Source organism: Tachysurus fulvidraco, chromosome 21 (assembly GCF_022655615.1).
Source record: "Tachysurus fulvidraco isolate hzauxx_2018 chromosome 21, HZAU_PFXX_2.0, whole genome shotgun sequence".
In the NCBI taxonomy this organism is placed as follows: domain Eukaryota; kingdom Metazoa; phylum Chordata; class Actinopteri; order Siluriformes; family Bagridae; genus Tachysurus; species Tachysurus fulvidraco.
Genome location: NC_062538.1, coordinates 15053785 through 15071278, shown reverse-complemented (window position 1 = coordinate 15071278; position 17494 = coordinate 15053785). Strand labels below are relative to the sequence as shown.

The 17494-nt window shown below is 39.8% G+C and overlaps 1 protein-coding gene and 7 non-coding genes across 9 annotated transcripts; 1 reads left to right on the top strand and 7 right to left on the bottom strand.

The window, feature by feature from the left end:
- Positions 1 to 668: 668 nt before the first annotated feature.
- Positions 669 to 3973, top strand: rpl37 (ribosomal protein L37). Of its 2 annotated transcripts, XM_027178922.2 has the most exons (5): positions 669 to 675; positions 724 to 726; positions 2373 to 2508; positions 3595 to 3679; positions 3872 to 3973. In XM_027178922.2, exons 2-5 carry the CDS (start codon positions 724 to 726, stop codon positions 3939 to 3941), a joined length of 294 nt encoding a protein of 97 aa, XP_027034723.1. In that variant the 5' UTR covers positions 669 to 675; the 3' UTR covers positions 3942 to 3973. The 2 variants fall into 2 exon arrangements, with proteins under 2 accessions (XP_027034723.1, XP_027034715.1); XM_027178914.2 differs by lacking the exons at positions 669 to 675; positions 724 to 726 and adding an exon at positions 1384 to 1532.
- A 2633-nt stretch (positions 3974 to 6606) lies between these two features.
- On the bottom strand, positions 6607 to 6678 carry trnac-gca. Its single transcript has one exon. It is a non-coding gene; the product is annotated as a tRNA-Cys (tRNA).
- Positions 6679 to 7043: 365 nt separating this feature from the next.
- On the bottom strand, positions 7044 to 7115 carry trnac-gca. The gene has a single exon. It is a non-coding gene; the product is annotated as a tRNA-Cys (tRNA).
- Positions 7116 to 8898: 1783 nt separating this feature from the next.
- On the bottom strand, positions 8899 to 8970 carry trnac-gca. The gene has a single exon. It is a non-coding gene; the product is annotated as a tRNA-Cys (tRNA).
- A 1782-nt stretch (positions 8971 to 10752) lies between these two features.
- trnac-gca lies at positions 10753 to 10824 on the bottom strand. The gene has a single exon. It is a non-coding gene; the product is annotated as a tRNA-Cys (tRNA).
- A 1847-nt stretch (positions 10825 to 12671) lies between these two features.
- Positions 12672 to 12743, bottom strand: trnac-gca. Its single transcript has one exon. It is a non-coding gene; the product is annotated as a tRNA-Cys (tRNA).
- Positions 12744 to 14589: 1846 nt separating this feature from the next.
- trnac-gca lies at positions 14590 to 14661 on the bottom strand. Its single transcript has one exon. It is a non-coding gene; the product is annotated as a tRNA-Cys (tRNA).
- A 1846-nt stretch (positions 14662 to 16507) lies between these two features.
- trnac-gca lies at positions 16508 to 16579 on the bottom strand. Its single transcript has one exon. It is a non-coding gene; the product is annotated as a tRNA-Cys (tRNA).
- Positions 16580 to 17494: the final 915 nt, after the last annotated feature.

The following is a 17494-nucleotide window of genomic DNA, read 5'->3' as shown; positions in this document are numbered from 1 at the left end:
AGAAGTATGTTAGAGTAGTTCAGGATATGTATGAGAGGAGTATGACAGCAGTGAGATATGCTGTAGGTCAGACAAAGGAGTTTAAAGTGGAGGTGGGGCTACATCGAGGAATGGCTTTGAGTACCTTCGTTTGCTATGGTAATGGACAGGTTGACAGATAAAGTCATACAGAAATCTCCATGGACAATGATGTTTGCGTATAACATTGTGATTTGTAGTGAGAGTAGGTGGTGTACGAACACCTGGATGGTGATGGTCTGCTCTGGAAAGAAGAGGAATGAAAGTCAGTCGTAATAAGAGACAATGAACAAGAGGGAGAGAAGTAGAACAGTGAGGTTACAGGGGGCTGAGGTCAAGAAAGTACAGTATTTGGGTTCAACCGTCCAGTGTGATGGGTAGTGTGGAAAAGAGGTGAAGAGGCGAGTGCAGGTGGGTTGGAGTGGGTGGAGAAACATGTCAAGAGTGTTGTGTGACAGAAGAGTTTTAGCAAGAATCAAAGCAAAGGTGTACTGTACAAGACAGTAGTGAGGCCAGCTACACTGTATGGAGACTGTAGCAGTGAGGAAAAGACATGGAGGTTGCATGTGGAGGTTCTCTTTAGGAGTGACGAGGATGGACAGGATTAGGAACGAGCGCATTAGAGGGAGAGCTCATGCTGGCTGTTCTGGGGACAAGGTCAGAGAGACTAGATTGAGATGGTTTGCACATCTACAGGGGAGGGAGATGGTTATACTGGTAGAGGAATGTTGGAGATCCTTCAGGAGATGGAGCTGCCAGTTAAGAGGTCAAGAGGAAGGCCAAAGAGGAGATATACAGATGTGTTAAAAGAACACGAACATGAAGTTAATTGGTGCGAGAGTAGATGATGCCAAGGATAGTTAAGTGGAAACAAATGATTCGCTGTAACGACTCCTAACAGGAAAAGACAAAAGTAGAAGAGTATGTGCTGTTATAGAAAAATAATCAACAACGGTGTGATTATCGGAGTTACTATAACCAGCCTGAAGTGGATTCTTTTCCTACCACAGTGTGTCACAATAAAGTTTTATTTTTCATATTCCCTCTTTGCTCCTAGCGGTTATCGCCCCCTGGTGGTAAATATGACACAATAGACAACAGGTCTAAATACCATCTCAACAGTTTCTTTCCTGCTATTCCTCACTTTCTCTGCTCGTTAGTCTTTGAGTACATAGGAAAATAAAAGTTACATTAAATATATATATTTTTAAATATATTATTTATTTCAATATGAAGTTGAGCTGAGCTTTTTTTTAAAAAAAAAACATGGAGTGTGCAACACCACTAAACAAATAATATTAAACCTAACATATGTATTCTATAGAATTATGCCTACAAATCTAGGAAGCTGCTAATCAGCTTTAAATAAGCGAATTTATACATAGTAAAAGGTCATGAATCGCGTGAAAAGATTCAGGACCAATTTCGGTGTTACACCTCAAGCAAAACCGGATGTCTTTTAGTGCTGCACCAATTCCTTTTCCGCCCTCTTTCAACTCAGACCTGGAAAGATGGTGAGTTTTTGCTGGGCCTCACCGCCAGAAATCTTCTAACATCTACTCTTGGTCACTTTATTATCGGTTTTTTTGGTGTTGCTTTTACACTTTGACGATATTTAATGTCGGTTGACTTTGATATTGGGGAGGATTGAGTATAAATACATAAATTAGATGGTTAGTTGTAATGGCTAGTTTATGTTAGCCATCTCTGCATTAGAGCAAGGCTGCTAGCGCTTATGCTAGCGACATGGTCAGGCGGGTTTAGTTCAGTTTACTGTTTTAACGCTTTGTGTTTTATAGTTTTATATTTTAGTGGTATAAAGTCCACATTTTGTTTGTGTGTGTATAACGCCTAGCTGCTTTCGTCCACGTTTCCCCACAAAGTCAGTAAACAAGCCTTTTGCATGTGGAATCCTAGTGGTTAAGGTGTTGGGTTGCCAATCGGAAGGTTGTGAGTTTGAATCCCAGGTCCATCAAGCTGCCACTGTTGGGCCCCTGAGCAAGGCCCTTAACCCTCAATTACTTAGTTGTATAAACACGAGATAATGTAAGTCACCCTGGATAAAGGTGTCTACTTAAGGCTGGAAATGCTAATGATTTGCCCATCTAGTAATATTCTTTATTTCTTCAGTTAACATTGACTTAACTTAAAGAAATAAAGGTTTATCTTAACTTGGACATGTTTAATTAATGCATCTATTGTGCCTAGGATGGGAGCGTGTTAGTGAGTTATTAATACATTTGAACTGAAGTAACTTCTTCAATTTGGTTGCCTCTGTGATGAACCACCGTTTAGAGTCTAACCCCAGGAATCCTTACCTAAACTGATTTTTATTTGTTGTTGTTTGTCCCCAGACGAAGGGTACGTCATCTTTTGGAAAGCGTCGCAACAAGACGCACACCTTGTGCCGCCGTTGCGGGTCCAAAGCTTATCACCTGCAGAAATCTACCTGCGGCAAGTGCGGCTATCCCGCCAAGCGCAAGAGAAAGTGTGAGTACTCCACTCTGTAAAGTCCACCTCAATTTGTCACAGTAAACCCTCCTCACAGTGAGGTGCTGTGCTGTAGACCGCTTTTGCGATGAACATGTATTGTAGTGAAGGTTCAATTGTGCTTATACATATACAGTGGCCCAGTTCAGACTCTAACAATGAAATGGTGACAGATGTAATGTTTATCCATTAGCTCATGGTGATAACTAACTTGTTTTTCCCACTGTGCTGCTTTATTCCCTCTTTTTTTTTTTTTTTTTTTTTGGACAAGCCAAACAGATTGAACCATGAATGACTTTTCTGCTTTAAAGTACAAGATACAGCGAAACTTCTCTAACCAGTCATCTTCAAATGGTTTTGTTAATGAAAAGTCAATTAGTTATTTAACAAATCGTGTAAGTAAATGAAATAAAATGAAATTGGAGTTGTTGAACATATACTGGCTTTTGTTGGTTAGTCTTGCTACAGGATTCAGTGCTCAGTTAAAGCCACCAGAATACTTCATATCCTCACAACAGTCCACTGCTGCTAGACCCATTTGTTTTTTGTTCTTGGGGGCAAGAGCCATAGAGTTCCCTCTAACTTGCTTTGTGTTGGAAGTTAATTGCCAAATTATACTGCATTAGTGTTTTCTGATCAGTGTGTCTAAATGAGAATGTTTTAAAGCAGACCTACTAAAATCTTTGCATTTGGACAGTGAATCAGCAGCGACACATTTCGACTTAGCCTTTTGTTAAGGGCAAATTCTTACATGTGGCCACTGCTTTGTAGTGATTAAGAAACATAACATTTGTCTCCTTAAGTTGTGAACCTGTTCCAACTCCTTACATCTGCTTTTAGTGTAGATAAATGGAGATGTAATTAAACTTCATGTTCACTGTAGTACAATATGCATCTTCAAGAAAAAAAAATATTGTCCAGATTTTGTAGGATTGTGGTCATTATTTTTCCTCTACAAACCTTCTCTTTACTTTGCTTACCACTTTGTTTTTTATTTTCTGAGATGTGCCTGAGGAATTAAGGTGATAGATATTGCTCTGCTCACAAGTCACATTTTAATTGTTGTATGCCCTTCTTTGTGTCTAGATAACTGGAGTGCCAAGGCCAAGAGGCGCAGCACCACTGGAACTGGCCGTATGAGACACATGAAGGTCGTGTTCCGTAGATTCAGGTGAGTCACTTGTACCCCGAGTCAAATTCTGAAGTGTTTTCATTAGGATTAACGGAAAATAAGTTTTAGGTGAAATATGAATGAGCTTAATTTTGTACTTTTGTGAATGCAATAAATCTGTAGGTCTTAACCAGTGTGGTGTTTTTTTTTTTTTCTTTTTCTTCTTCTTTCCCACTCACCCCCACCCCCCAGGAATGGATTCCGTGAAGGAACTGTCCCCAAACCCAGACGGGCAGCAGTGGCTGCATCCAGCTCCTCATAATACATGCTCCCAATAAACATGTCAACAACAAACAGGATGCTTTGTGGTCTGTTTTTCGATCCATTTTACATCACTTGCGTGTGCATACGTAATCTATGTAGTGTTTAAATTCTTCTCTATACTAATTTAAATGTCATGCCATAAAGGAAAAATCTGCTATGAATGATCAGCATATAATTATTTTTTTTAATTGCCATGTCTTTAGTGACTGCCATGATTTCTTTTGGACAGTGATTGTTTAAAACCTCTTAACCTGCTGACAATTTGTTTCACTACATTAACCATGCATGGTACTTGAATATCTAATAGTACCAGTTTGGTTTAGCCTTTTTGTTTCTCTGGCTTAATGATGCTGAAGCTCTTGTAGTTATTCCTTAAGTTTAATAATTTTTTTTCCATCTGTATTAGCCAAGTATATTAGCATAGTTTAATAATATGAAAAATGTTAAATCTGAAATTAATATTTGAGCTTGATTTATGTTCTGTGGTGATTCCTGTAATATTATTGGTAGGATTTTAGAAGTGATAAAGGTTCTCAATAGCTGTATATTTATTAGGCATATTTGCCTTAAATCAATTCCCAGCACTCATGATTTGACAGCTCAACATTCCTTAATTCACAGCCATTAGAGTGATGTATACTTTATGACCACAGAACACTTGGTTGGATATTTCTGGTATTCTCCACTTGGCAGTGACCTTTTAGATGTTCAAAAATGTCCTGGCAACACTCCAGTGCCTTAATCAGTTCTACACCCACTTTCATGCCGCGTCAGTGTCACTGCTGGGGCGAGATCTACCGCCACCCAAATAATGACTGGTAGCACCAGATGGGCATTAGTCAGTAATTATATACTGTCAGCAACACCTCAGTATCTGGCTGGGGGCGGCTCTGCTTTTGGAGGGAAGATCATGTTTATAGAACACCAGACTGTTGATCTGAGAACAAGCAGAACATTCACTGCTGCTATCTACTATTAAGAAACAATCTTCCATACCACTAAATTAAGCACAACAATTAAACATAGAGACACTGGTGGCAATTTAATCTAGTGTAAATCCAAATAATTAAATGTCATTTATATTATAAAATGAAAGATGAGCATTTAAAAACTTCTGACATTTCATTTAGTTATCTCCCTACTGATATATACAGCTTTCTATAAATAAGTAGTGCTCAGTGTGAATCTACACATGCACTGGTTTGCTAGACAACATCTGTACAAAGCAATGAAACATATTAAAACATTGATACCACAAGAACGTTGAGAACACTCCCAATCATAACTTATCCTCAGTACACATTGCATACAATTGTGCACAATTGTCATAAATCTATGTTCATATATTTTCTCTTTCACCTGTATAGTTAAAATTCTCTTTAAATTATTTTAGTCCAGTTATGTTAGTCTAGCAGCAGAATCCTGTTCTCTGTCACAACCAAGACTTGATTCCTGTTCAGGAAATCAATGATCCCAAGCCCAAATAACATAGGAGGACTGCATCAGGCAGAGCATCCGGTGTAAAACCTGTGCCAAAACCAAGTTTGCGGATCGAGTAAACTGCTGTGGCAACCCCAAACGGGGCAGTCGAAGGACAACATTGGAAATGGAAAGGCCTACTGGACAGCAAAAACATTTCTGACAAAGGTCTGAAGTTGGCTCAAACCAATAGGAAAAACACCCAGTCAAATTATACACAATAAATTCTGTAAAAATGTTACCCGATCACAGAAACAACACATAATGGTTGCAAAGCTAAATTATGATGACTTAACTATTACAGTAATAGTTAAGTCATCATAATTTAGCTTTGCAACCATTATGTGTTGTTTCTACTCATGATATTAAAGATCCATTAATACTGCACTTGTACCGTTACAAAGAGCTGTAAAACCAGGAGCTAATGAACTCTTTGAGTTTGTGTCATCAATGGGTTTGGATGCAAGCTGCAATTTTATTGATGTCAAAAATAGGCTGTTATAAAGAAGACAAAATTGTTAAGAACAGGATCAGGTTTGTTATTTGTTATTTGTATTGAACACATGTGTGTGATTAGGTTGTGAGATCAGAGTTTTGGAATTTGTTCATGTTTATATCTGTAAATTGCAGTGTAAAATGCAGTGTTGTCTGGACCCAAGGCAACAGTATGCTGTGTCTGACTGAATTGTTTGAATACAGTGACAGAGATTAAATATAGGGCTACAATGACAATGAGCAGGTGTATTGCACACAGGCTGGCTATCAAGTTATATATTCAGTTCAATTCAAGTTTATTTGTATAGAACATAACCATAAAACTAAAGGTTACTATAAAGAAGAATATAAGGATTAATAGAAAACAAATTTCAACATTGATATTAGATATATTTAAATGTGTTTGTATTTATCCCAAATAAGCAGTGGCAAGGAAAAACTCCCTTGAATGGAAAGAAGAAACCTTGAGAGGAACCAGACTCAAAGGGGAACTTCAACCTCATATTGGTGACGCTGGAGGATGTGATGATAAATATACAATCTGAAAAATGTATTGATGCAAAAGACTACATGTAGATGGCATCTCCTGTTTGGTATCACAGAGTCTAACTGGAGCTGGAAGATCTCTAGATGCCTCAGGATTCGCCTCATTTTTTATGTCCTTTTGGGAGTTGAAGTGCATGTCCTGTAGGGGGCAACCAGATTTGAACCAGGGATCTCATGATCTGCAGTCAAATGCTCTACCACTGAGCTATACCCCCAGGTATATAAATTACCATATGTTGTATTTCCACATGCATTTTGGCAGCTTACAGCCGCTTCGAACAACTTCAAGCAAGCAACAGGAGGTCCTGTTGTGTGAGGAATATTTTTCAAACCAATCTCTGTCGATAAAGGTGGTTCCATGGTCTGTAGGAGTGTTGTTTACAAAACCTGTTTTCAGTTGCAGCTATATAGATAAGATAAACCATCATATGTTGTATTCCCATGTGCATTTTGGCAGTAAATAGTATAAGTGTTTTTAATAAAAAAAAAAAGTAAGCATATAGACAAGACCCTTAACTACACATCCTTTTGGGAGTTGAAGTGTGTAAGGGGATTAAAGGCTCTATGTTGCATGGCCAGTAGGGGGCACTCGGATTTGAACCGGGGACCTCTTGATCTGCAGTCAAATGCTCTACCACTGAGCTATACCCCCAGTTGCAACAGCTTAAAGAAGCTTCAACTGACAACAGGTGTGTTTTAAATGGCTAGCTTTCTTAAGCAATTGATCTTGCAATTGATCTTGTCATAATCATATTCGACCAGTGGCTCATTGATCAATCAGAAAGGGTAATCTCTGTCAGTAAAGGTCGTTCCATGGTCTGGGGGAGTGTTGCTTTTAAAACCTGCTGTCAGTTGCACCCTATAGACAAGATAAATCACCATATGTTGTATTTCCACGTGCATTTTGGCACCAAATCTGTTGGAGAGTTTGGTGACCCAGACGTGATACTCTCGATCAGGTAAGACATGTTTGATTGACTACCTGGTCGGCAGTATTATTAGGAAGAAGTTATCCCATTTTGACGGGATATTTATCCTTGTCTTCGTTTGAGAAGGCCAAGAAGGTTATACCCGACATGATACTCTCGATTAGGTAAGACATGTTTGATTGACTACCTGGTCGGCAGTATTACTAGGAAGAAGTTATCCCATTTTGACGGGATATTTATCCTTGGCTTCGTTTGAGAAGGCCAAGAAGTTTATACCCGACGTGATACTCTCGATTAGGTAAGACATGTTTGATTGACTACCTGGTCGGCAGTATTACTAGGAAGAAGTTATCCCAATACTGACGGGATATTTATCCTTGGCTTCGTTTGAGAAGGCCAAGAAGGTTATCCTTGGTTTCGTTTGAGAAAGCCAAGAGGGTTATCCTTAGTTTTGGCAGGAAAAACTAAGCAGAGTGCACTATATATATATATATTTCCTCTCTTGACTTATTTTTCTTTTCTTTCTGCCTCTTTTCTTTGCCTGTTGTAATATTTTGTTTGTTCATAATGGGGAACTCGTATCCCAAGCCTATGCCTGGTGAAACACCGTATGATTGGATGACACGATGTGGTTTAGGATATTATGCACAACCATTTGTTGAGAATTTGGCTGGCTGGGCTGAGGCCAATCCTCAGATTCCACCATACCCACGTGATGGTACTTTTGATCCTGGTTATTTAGCCTCCGCATACCGCATGATTTTTGAGGGTATAGGAGATCAACAGTGGGAGTGTTGAACCGCCACCTTACTCTAAAAAAAAAAAAAAAGGTCCCGTTGGCCTCTAATCGGCCTACCTTGCGAGATAACCATTACATTTTGTTGATATGCTAATTAAGAGTTCTCGTAACTGTCAGCTTACAGGAGCAAATTATCGATTTATTCTCCAGAATAAATTAGGCGATCAGTATGATGAAGAGAAACTAATTGAACAAGTTCCTGTGTTAAAACCTCAGAACAGATGTATTTTAACATCTTATAGACCAGATAAATCACCATATGTTGTATTTCCACGTGCATTTTGGCAGCTTCAAGCCGCTTCAAACAACTTCAAGCAGCTTCAAGCCGCTTCAAGCAACTTCAAGCAGCTTCAACTGACAACAGATGTATTTTCAAATGCTTTAACAGTCATCTGGGCCCCAATGAAAACAGTTCCTACTGATGGAGGAGGTCCTGTTGTGTGAGGAATATTTTTCAAACCAATCTCTGTCGATAAAGGTGGTTCCATGGTCTGTAGGAGTGTTGTTTACAAAACCTGTTTTCAGTTGCAGCTATATAGATAAGATAAACCATCATATGTTGTATTCCCATGTGCATTTTGGCAGTAAATAGTATAAGTGTTTTTAATAAAGCACCCAGTAAGCATATAGACAAGACCCTTAACTACACATCCTTTTGGGAGTTGAAGTGTGTAAGGGCATTAAAAGCTCCGTGTTGCATGGCCAGTAGGGGGCACTCGGATTTGAACCGGGGACCTCTTGATCTGCAGTCAAATGCTCTACCACTGAGCTATACCCCCAGTTGCAACAGCTTAAAGAAGCTTCAACTGACAACAGGTGTGTTTTAAATGGCTAGCTTTCTTAAGCAATTGATCTTGCAATTGATCTTGTCATAATCATATTCGACCAGTGGCTCATGGATCAATCAGAAAGGGTAATCTCTGTCAGTAAAGGTCGTTCCATGGTCTGGGGGAGTGTTGCTTTTAAAACCTGCTGTCAGTTGCACCCTATAGACAAGATAAATCACCATATGTTGTATTTCCACGTGCATTTTGGCACCAAATCTGTTGGAGAGTTTGGTGACCCAGACGTGATACTCTCGATCAGGTAAGACATGTTTGATTGACTACCTGGTCGGCAGTATTATTAGGAAGAAGTTATCCCATTTTGACGGGATATTTATCCTTGTCTTCGTTTGAGAAGGCCAAGAAGGTTATACCCGACATGATACTCTCGATTAGGTAAGACATGTTTGATTGACTACCTGGTCGGCAGTATTACTAGGAAGAAGTTATCCCATTTTGACGGGATATTTATCCTTGGCTTCGTTTGAGAAGGCCAAGAAGTTTATACCCGACGTGATACTCTCGATTAGGTAAGACATGTTTGATTGACTACCTGGTCGGCAGTATTACTAGGAAGAAGTTATCCCAATACTGACGGGATATTTATCCTTGGCTTCGTTTGAGAAGGCCAAGAAGGTTATCCTTGGTTTCGTTTGAGAAAGCCAAGAGGGTTATCCTTAGTTTTGGCAGGAAAAACTAAGCAGAGTGCACTATATATATATATATTTCCTCTCTTGACTTATTTTTCTTTTCTTTCTGCCTCTTTTCTTTGCCTGTTGTAATATTTTGTTTGTTCATAATGGGGAACTCGTATCCCAAGCCTATGCCTGGTGAAACACCGTATGATTGGATGACACGATGTGGTTTAGGATATTATGCACAACCATTTGTTGAGAATTTGGCTGGCTGGGCTGAGGCCAATCCTCAGATTCCACCATACCCACGTGATGGTACTTTTGATCCTGGTTATTTAGCCTCCGCATACCGCATGATTTTTGAGGGTATAGGAGATCAACAGTGGGAGTGTTGAACCGCCACCTTACTCTAAAAAAAAAAAAAAGGTCCCGTTGGCCTCTAATCGGCCTACCTTGCGAGATAACCATTACATTTTGTTGATATGCTAATTAAGAGTTCTCGTAACTGTCAGCTTACAGGAGCAAATTATCGATTTATTCTCCAGAATAAATTAGGCGATCAGTATGATGAAGAGAAACTAATTGAACAAGTTCCTGTGTTAAAACCTCAGAACAGATGTATTTTAACATCTTATAGACCAGATAAATCACCATATGTTGTATTTCCACGTGCATTTTGGCAGCTTCAAGCCGCTTCAAACAACTTCAAGCAGCTTCAAGCCGCTTCAAGCAACTTCAAGCAGCTTCAACTGACAACAGATGTATTTTCAAATGCTTTAACAGTCATCTGGGCCCCAATGAAAACAGTTCCTACTGATGGAGGAGGTCCTGTTGTGTGAGGAATATTTTTCAAACCAATCTCTGTCGATAAAGGTGGTTCCATGGTCTGTAGGAGTGTTGTTTACAAAACCTGTTTTCAGTTGCAGCTATATAGATAAGATAAACCATCATATGTTGTATTCCCATGTGCATTTTGGCAGTAAATAGTATAAGTGTTTTTAATAAAGCACCCAGTAAGCATATAGACAAGACCCTTAACTACACATCCTTTTGGGAGTTGAAGTGTGTAAGGGCATTAAAAGCTCCGTGTTGCATGGCCAGTAGGGGGCACTCGGATTTGAACCGGGGACCTCTTGATCTGCAGTCAAATGCTCTACCACTGAGCTATACCCCCAGTTGCAACAGCTTAAAGAAGCTTCAACTGACAACAGGTGTGTTTTAAATGGCTAGCTTTCTTAAGCAATTGATCTTGCAATTGATCTTGTCATAATCATATTCGACCAGTGGCTCATGGATCAATCAGAAAGGGTAACATGGATTCATGCTGGGGCCATTAGTTCTTGTTGTGTGAGGAATATTTTTACAATGAAAGCAATCTCTGTCAGTAAAGGTCGTTCCATGGTCTGGGGGAGTGTTGCTTTTAAAACCTGCTGTCAGTTGCACCCTATAGACAAGATAAATCACCATATGTTGTATTTCCACGTGCATTTTGGCACCAAATCTGTTGGAGAGTTTGGTGACCCAGACGTGATACTCTCGATCAGGTAAGACATGTTTGATTGACTACCTGGTCGGCAGTATTATTAGGAAGAAGTTATCCCATTTTGACGGGATATTTATCCTTGTCTTCGTTTGAGAAGGCCAAGAAGGTTATACCCGACATGATACTCTCGATTAGGTAAGACATGTTTGATTGACTACCTGGTCGGCAGTATTACTAGGAAGAAGTTATCCCATTTTGACGGGATATTTATCCTTGGCTTCGTTTGAGAAGGCCAAGAAGTTTATACCCGACGTGATACTCTCGATTAGGTAAGACATGTTTGATTGACTACCTGGTCGGCAGTATTACTAGGAAGAAGTTATCCCAATACTGACGGGATATTTATCCTTGGCTTCGTTTGAGAAGGCCAAGAAGGTTATCCTTGGTTTCGTTTGAGAAAGCCAAGAGGGTTATCCTTAGTTTTGGCAGGAAAAACTAAGCAGAGTGCACTATATATATATATATTTCCTCTCTTGACTTATTTTTCTTTTCTTTTCTGCCTCTTTTCTTTGCCTGTTGTAATATTTTGTTTGTTCATAATGGGGAACTCGTATCCCAAGCCTATGCCTGGTGAAACACCGTATGATTGGATGACACGATGTGGTTTAGGATATTATGCACAACCATTTGTTGAGAATTTGGCTGGCTGGGCTGAGGCCAATCCTCAGATTCCACCATACCCACGTGATGGTACTTTTGATCCTGGTTATTTAGCCTCCGCATACCGCATGATTTTTGAGGGTATAGGAGATCAACAGTGGGAGTGTTGAACCGCCACCTTACTCTAAAAAAAAAAAAAAAGGTCCCGTTGGCCTCTAATCGGCCTACCTTGCGAGATAACCATTACATTTTGTTGATATGCTAATTAAGAGTTCTCGTAACTGTCAGCTTACAGGAGCAAATTATCGATTTATTCTCCAGAATAAATTAGGCGATCAGTATGATGAAGAGAAACTAATTGAACAAGTTCCTGTGTTAAAACCTCAGAACAGATGTATTTTAACATCTTATAGACCAGATAAATCACCATATGTTGTATTTCCACGTGCATTTTGGCAGCTTCAAGCCGCTTCAAACAACTTCAAGCAGCTTCAAGCCGCTTCAAGCAACTTCAAGCAGCTTCAACTGACAACAGATGTATTTTCAAATGCTTTAACAGTCATCTGGGCCCCAATGAAAACAGTTCCTACTGATGGAGGAGGTCCTGTTGTGTGAGGAATATTTTTCAAACCAATCTCTGTCGATAAAGGTGGTTCCATGGTCTGTAGGAGTGTTGTTTACAAAACCTGTTTTCAGTTGCAGCTATATAGATAAGATAAACCATCATATGTTGTATTCCCATGTGCATTTTGGCAGTAAATAGTATAAGTGTTTTTAATAAAGCACCCAGTAAGCATATAGACAAGACCCTTAACTACACATCCTTTTGGGAGTTGAAGTGTGTAAGGGCATTAAAAGCTCCGTGTTGCATGGCCAGTAGGGGGCACTCGGATTTGAACCGGGGACCTCTTGATCTGCAGTCAAATGCTCTACCACTGAGCTATACCCCCAGTTGCAACAGCTTAAAGAAGCTTCAACTGACAACAGGTGTGTTTTAAATGGCTAGCTTTCTTAAGCAATTGATCTTGCAATTGATCTTGTCATAATCATATTCGACCAGTGGCTCATGGATCAATCAGAAAGGGTAACATGGATTCATGCTGGGGCCATTAGTTCTTGTTGTGTGAGGAATATTTTTACAATGAAAGCAATCTCTGTCAGTAAAGGTCGTTCCATGGTCTGGGGGAGTGTTGCTTTTAAAACCTGCTGTCAGTTGCACCCTATAGACAAGATAAATCACCATATGTTGTATTTCCACGTGCATTTTGGCACCAAATCTGTTGGAGAGTTTGGTGACCCAGACGTGATACTCTCGATCAGGTAAGACATGTTTGATTGACTACCTGGTCGGCAGTATTATTAGGAAGAAGTTATCCCATTTTGACGGGATATTTATCCTTGTCTTCGTTTGAGAAGGCCAAGAAGGTTATACCCGACATGATACTCTCGATTAGGTAAGACATGTTTGATTGACTACCTGGTCGGCAGTATTACTAGGAAGAAGTTATCCCATTTTGACGGGATATTTATCCTTGGCTTCGTTTGAGAAGGCCAAGAAGTTTATACCCGACGTGATACTCTCGATTAGGTAAGACATGTTTGATTGACTACCTGGTCGGCAGTATTACTAGGAAGAAGTTATCCCAATACTGACGGGATATTTATCCTTGGCTTCGTTTGAGAAGGCCAAGAAGGTTATCCTTGGTTTCGTTTGAGAAAGCCAAGAGGGTTATCCTTAGTTTTGGCAGGAAAAACTAAGCAGAGTGCACTATATATATATATATTTCCTCTCTTGACTTATTTTTCTTTTCTTTTTGCCTCTTTTCTTTGCCTGTTGTAATATTTTGTTTGTTCATAATGGGGAACTCGTATCCCAAGCCTATGCCTGGTGAAACACCGTATGATTGGATGACACGATGTGGTTTAGGATATTATGCACAACCATTTGTTGAGAATTTGGCTGGCTGGGCTGAGGCCAATCCTCAGATTCCACCATACCCACGTGATGGTACTTTTGATCCTGGTTATTTAGCCTCCGCATACCGCATGATTTTTGAGGGTATAGGAGATCAACAGTGGGAGTGTTGAACCGCCACCTTACTCTAAAAAAAAAAAAAAAGGTCCCGTTGGCCTCTAATCGGCCTACCTTGCGAGATAACCATTACATTTTGTTGATATGCTAATTAAGAGTTCTCGTAACTGTCAGCTTACAGGAGCAAATTATCGATTTATTCTCCAGAATAAATTAGGCGATCAGTATGATGAAGAGAAACTAATTGAACAAGTTCCTGTGTTAAAACCTCAGAACAGATGTATTTTAACATCTTATAGACCAGATAAATCACCATATGTTGTATTTCCACGTGCATTTTGGCAGCTTCAAGCCGCTTCAAACAACTTCAAGCAGCTTCAAGCCGCTTCAAGCAACTTCAAGCAGCTTCAACTGACAACAGATGTATTTTCAAATGCTTTAACAGTCATCTGGGCCCCAATGAAAACAGTTCCTACTGATGGAGGAGGTCCTGTTGTGTGAGGAATATTTTTCAAACCAATCTCTGTCGATAAAGGTGGTTCCATGGTCTGTAGGAGTGTTGTTTACAAAACCTGTTTTCAGTTGCAGCTATATAGATAAGATAAACCATCATATGTTGTATTCCCATGTGCATTTTGGCAGTAAATAGTATAAGTGTTTTTAATAAAGCACCCAGTAAGCATATAGACAAGACCCTTAACTACACATCCTTTTGGGAGTTGAAGTGTGTAAGGGCATTAAAAGCTCCGTGTTGCATGGCCAGTAGGGGGCACTCGGATTTGAACCGGGGACCTCTTGATCTGCAGTCAAATGCTCTACCACTGAGCTATACCCCCAGTTGCAACAGCTTAAAGAAGCTTCAACTGACAACAGGTGTGTTTTAAATGGCTAGCTTTCTTAAGCAATTGATCTTGCAATTGATCTTGTCATAATCATATTCGACCAGTGGCTCATGGATCAATCAGAAAGGGTAACATGGATTCATGCTGGGGCCATTAGTTCTTGTTGTGTGAGGAATATTTTTACAATGAAAGCAATCTCTGTCAGTAAAGGTCGTTCCATGGTCTGGGGGAGTGTTGCTTTTAAAACCTGCTGTCAGTTGCACCCTATAGACAAGATAAATCACCATATGTTGTATTTCCACGTGCATTTTGGCACCAAATCTGTTGGAGAGTTTGGTGACCCAGACGTGATACTCTCGATCAGGTAAGACATGTTTGATTGACTACCTGGTCGGCAGTATTATTAGGAAGAAGTTATCCCATTTTGACGGGATATTTATCCTTGTCTTCGTTTGAGAAGGCCAAGAAGGTTATACCCGACATGATACTCTCGATTAGGTAAGACATGTTTGATTGACTACCTGGTCGGCAGTATTACTAGGAAGAAGTTATCCCATTTTGACGGGATATTTATCCTTGGCTTCGTTTGAGAAGGCCAAGAAGTTTATACCCGACGTGATACTCTCGATTAGGTAAGACATGTTTGATTGACTACCTGGTCGGCAGTATTACTAGGAAGAAGTTATCCCAATACTGACGGGATATTTATCCTTGGCTTCGTTTGAGAAGGCCAAGAAGGTTATCCTTGGTTTCGTTTGAGAAAGCCAAGAGGGTTATCCTTAGTTTTGGCAGGAAAAACTAAGCAGAGTGCACTATATATATATATATTTCCTCTCTTGACTTATTTTTCTTTTCTTTTTGCCTCTTTTCTTTGCCTGTTGTAATATTTTGTTTGTTCATAATGGGGAACTCGTATCCCAAGCCTATGCCTGGTGAAACACCGTATGATTGGATGACACGATGTGGTTTAGGATATTATGCACAACCATTTGTTGAGAATTTGGCTGGCTGGGCTGAGGCCAATCCTCAGATTCCACCATACCCACGTGCTGGTACTTTTGATCCTGGTTATTTAGCCTCCGCATACCGCATGATTTTTGAGGGTATAGGAGATCAACAGTGGGAGTGTTGAACCGCCACCTTACTCTAAAAAAAAAAAAAAAGGTCCCGTTGGCCTCTAATCGGCCTACCTTGCGAGATAACCATTACATTTTGTTGATATGCTAATTAAGAGTTCTCGTAACTGTCAGCTTACAGGAGCAAATTATCGATTTATTCTCCAGAATAAATTAGGCGATCAGTATGATGAAGAGAAACTAATTGAACAAGTTCCTGTGTTAAAACCTCAGAACAGATGTATTTTAACATCTTATAGACCAGATAAATCACCATATGTTGTATTTCCACGTGCATTTTGGCAGCTTCAAGCCGCTTCAAACAACTTCAAGCAGCTTCAAGCCGCTTCAAGCAACTTCAAGCAGCTTCAACTGACAACAGATGTATTTTCAAATGCTTTAACAGTCATCTGGGCCCCAATGAAAACAGTTCCTACTGATGGAGGAGGTCCTGTTGTGTGAGGAATATTTTTCAAACCAATCTCTGTCGATAAAGGTGGTTCCATGGTCTGTAGGAGTGTTGTTTACAAAACCTGTTTTCAGTTGCAGCTATATAGATAAGATAAACCATCATATGTTGTATTCCCATGTGCATTTTGGCAGTAAATAGTATAAGTGTTTTTAATAAAGCACCCAGTAAGCATATAGACAAGACCCTTAACTACACATCCTTTTGGGAGTTGAAGTGTGTAAGGGGATTAAAAGCTCCGTGTTGCATGGCCAGTAGGGGGCACTCGGATTTGAACCGGGGACCTCTTGATCTGCAGTCAAATGCTCTACCACTGAGCTATACCCCCAGTTGCAACAGCTTAAAGAAGCTTCAACTGACAACAGGTGTGTTTTAAATGGCTAGCTTTCTTAAGCAATTGATCTTGCAATTGATCTCGTCATAATCATATTCGACCAGTGGCTCATGGATCAATCAGAAAGGGTAACATGGATTCATGCTGGGGCCATTAGTTCTTGTTGTGTGAGGAATATTTTTACAATGAAAGCAATCTCTGTCAGTAAAGGTCGTTCCATGGTCTGGGGGAGTGTTGCTTTTAAAACCTGCTGTCAGTTGCACCCTATAGACAAGATAAATCACCATATGTTGTATTTCCACGTGCATTTTGGCACCAAATCTGTTGGAGAGTTTGGTGACCCAGACGTGATACTCTCGATCAGGTAAGACATGTTTGATTGACTACCTGGTCGGCAGTATTATTAGGAAGAAGTTATCCCATTTTGACGGGATATTTATCCTTGTCTTCGTTTGAGAAGGCCAAGAAGGTTATACCCGACATGATACTCTCGATTAGGTAAGACATGTTTGATTGACTACCTGGTCGGCAGTATTACTAGGAAGAAGTTATCCCATTTTGACGGGATATTTATCCTTGGCTTCGTTTGAGAAGGCCAAGAAGTTTATACCCGACGTGATACTCTCGATTAGGTAAGACATGTTTGATTGACTACCTGGTCGGCAGTATTACTAGGAAGAAGTTATCCCAATACTGACGGGATATTTATCCTTGGCTTCGTTTGAGAAGGCCAAGAAGGTTATCCTTGGTTTCGTTTGAGAAAGCCAAGAGGGTTATCCTTAGTTTTGGCAGGAAAAACTAAGCAGAGTGCACTATATATATATATATTTCCTCTCTTGACTTATTTTTCTTTTCTTTTTGCCTCTTTTCTTTGCCTGTTGTAATATTTTGTTTGTTCATAATGGGGAA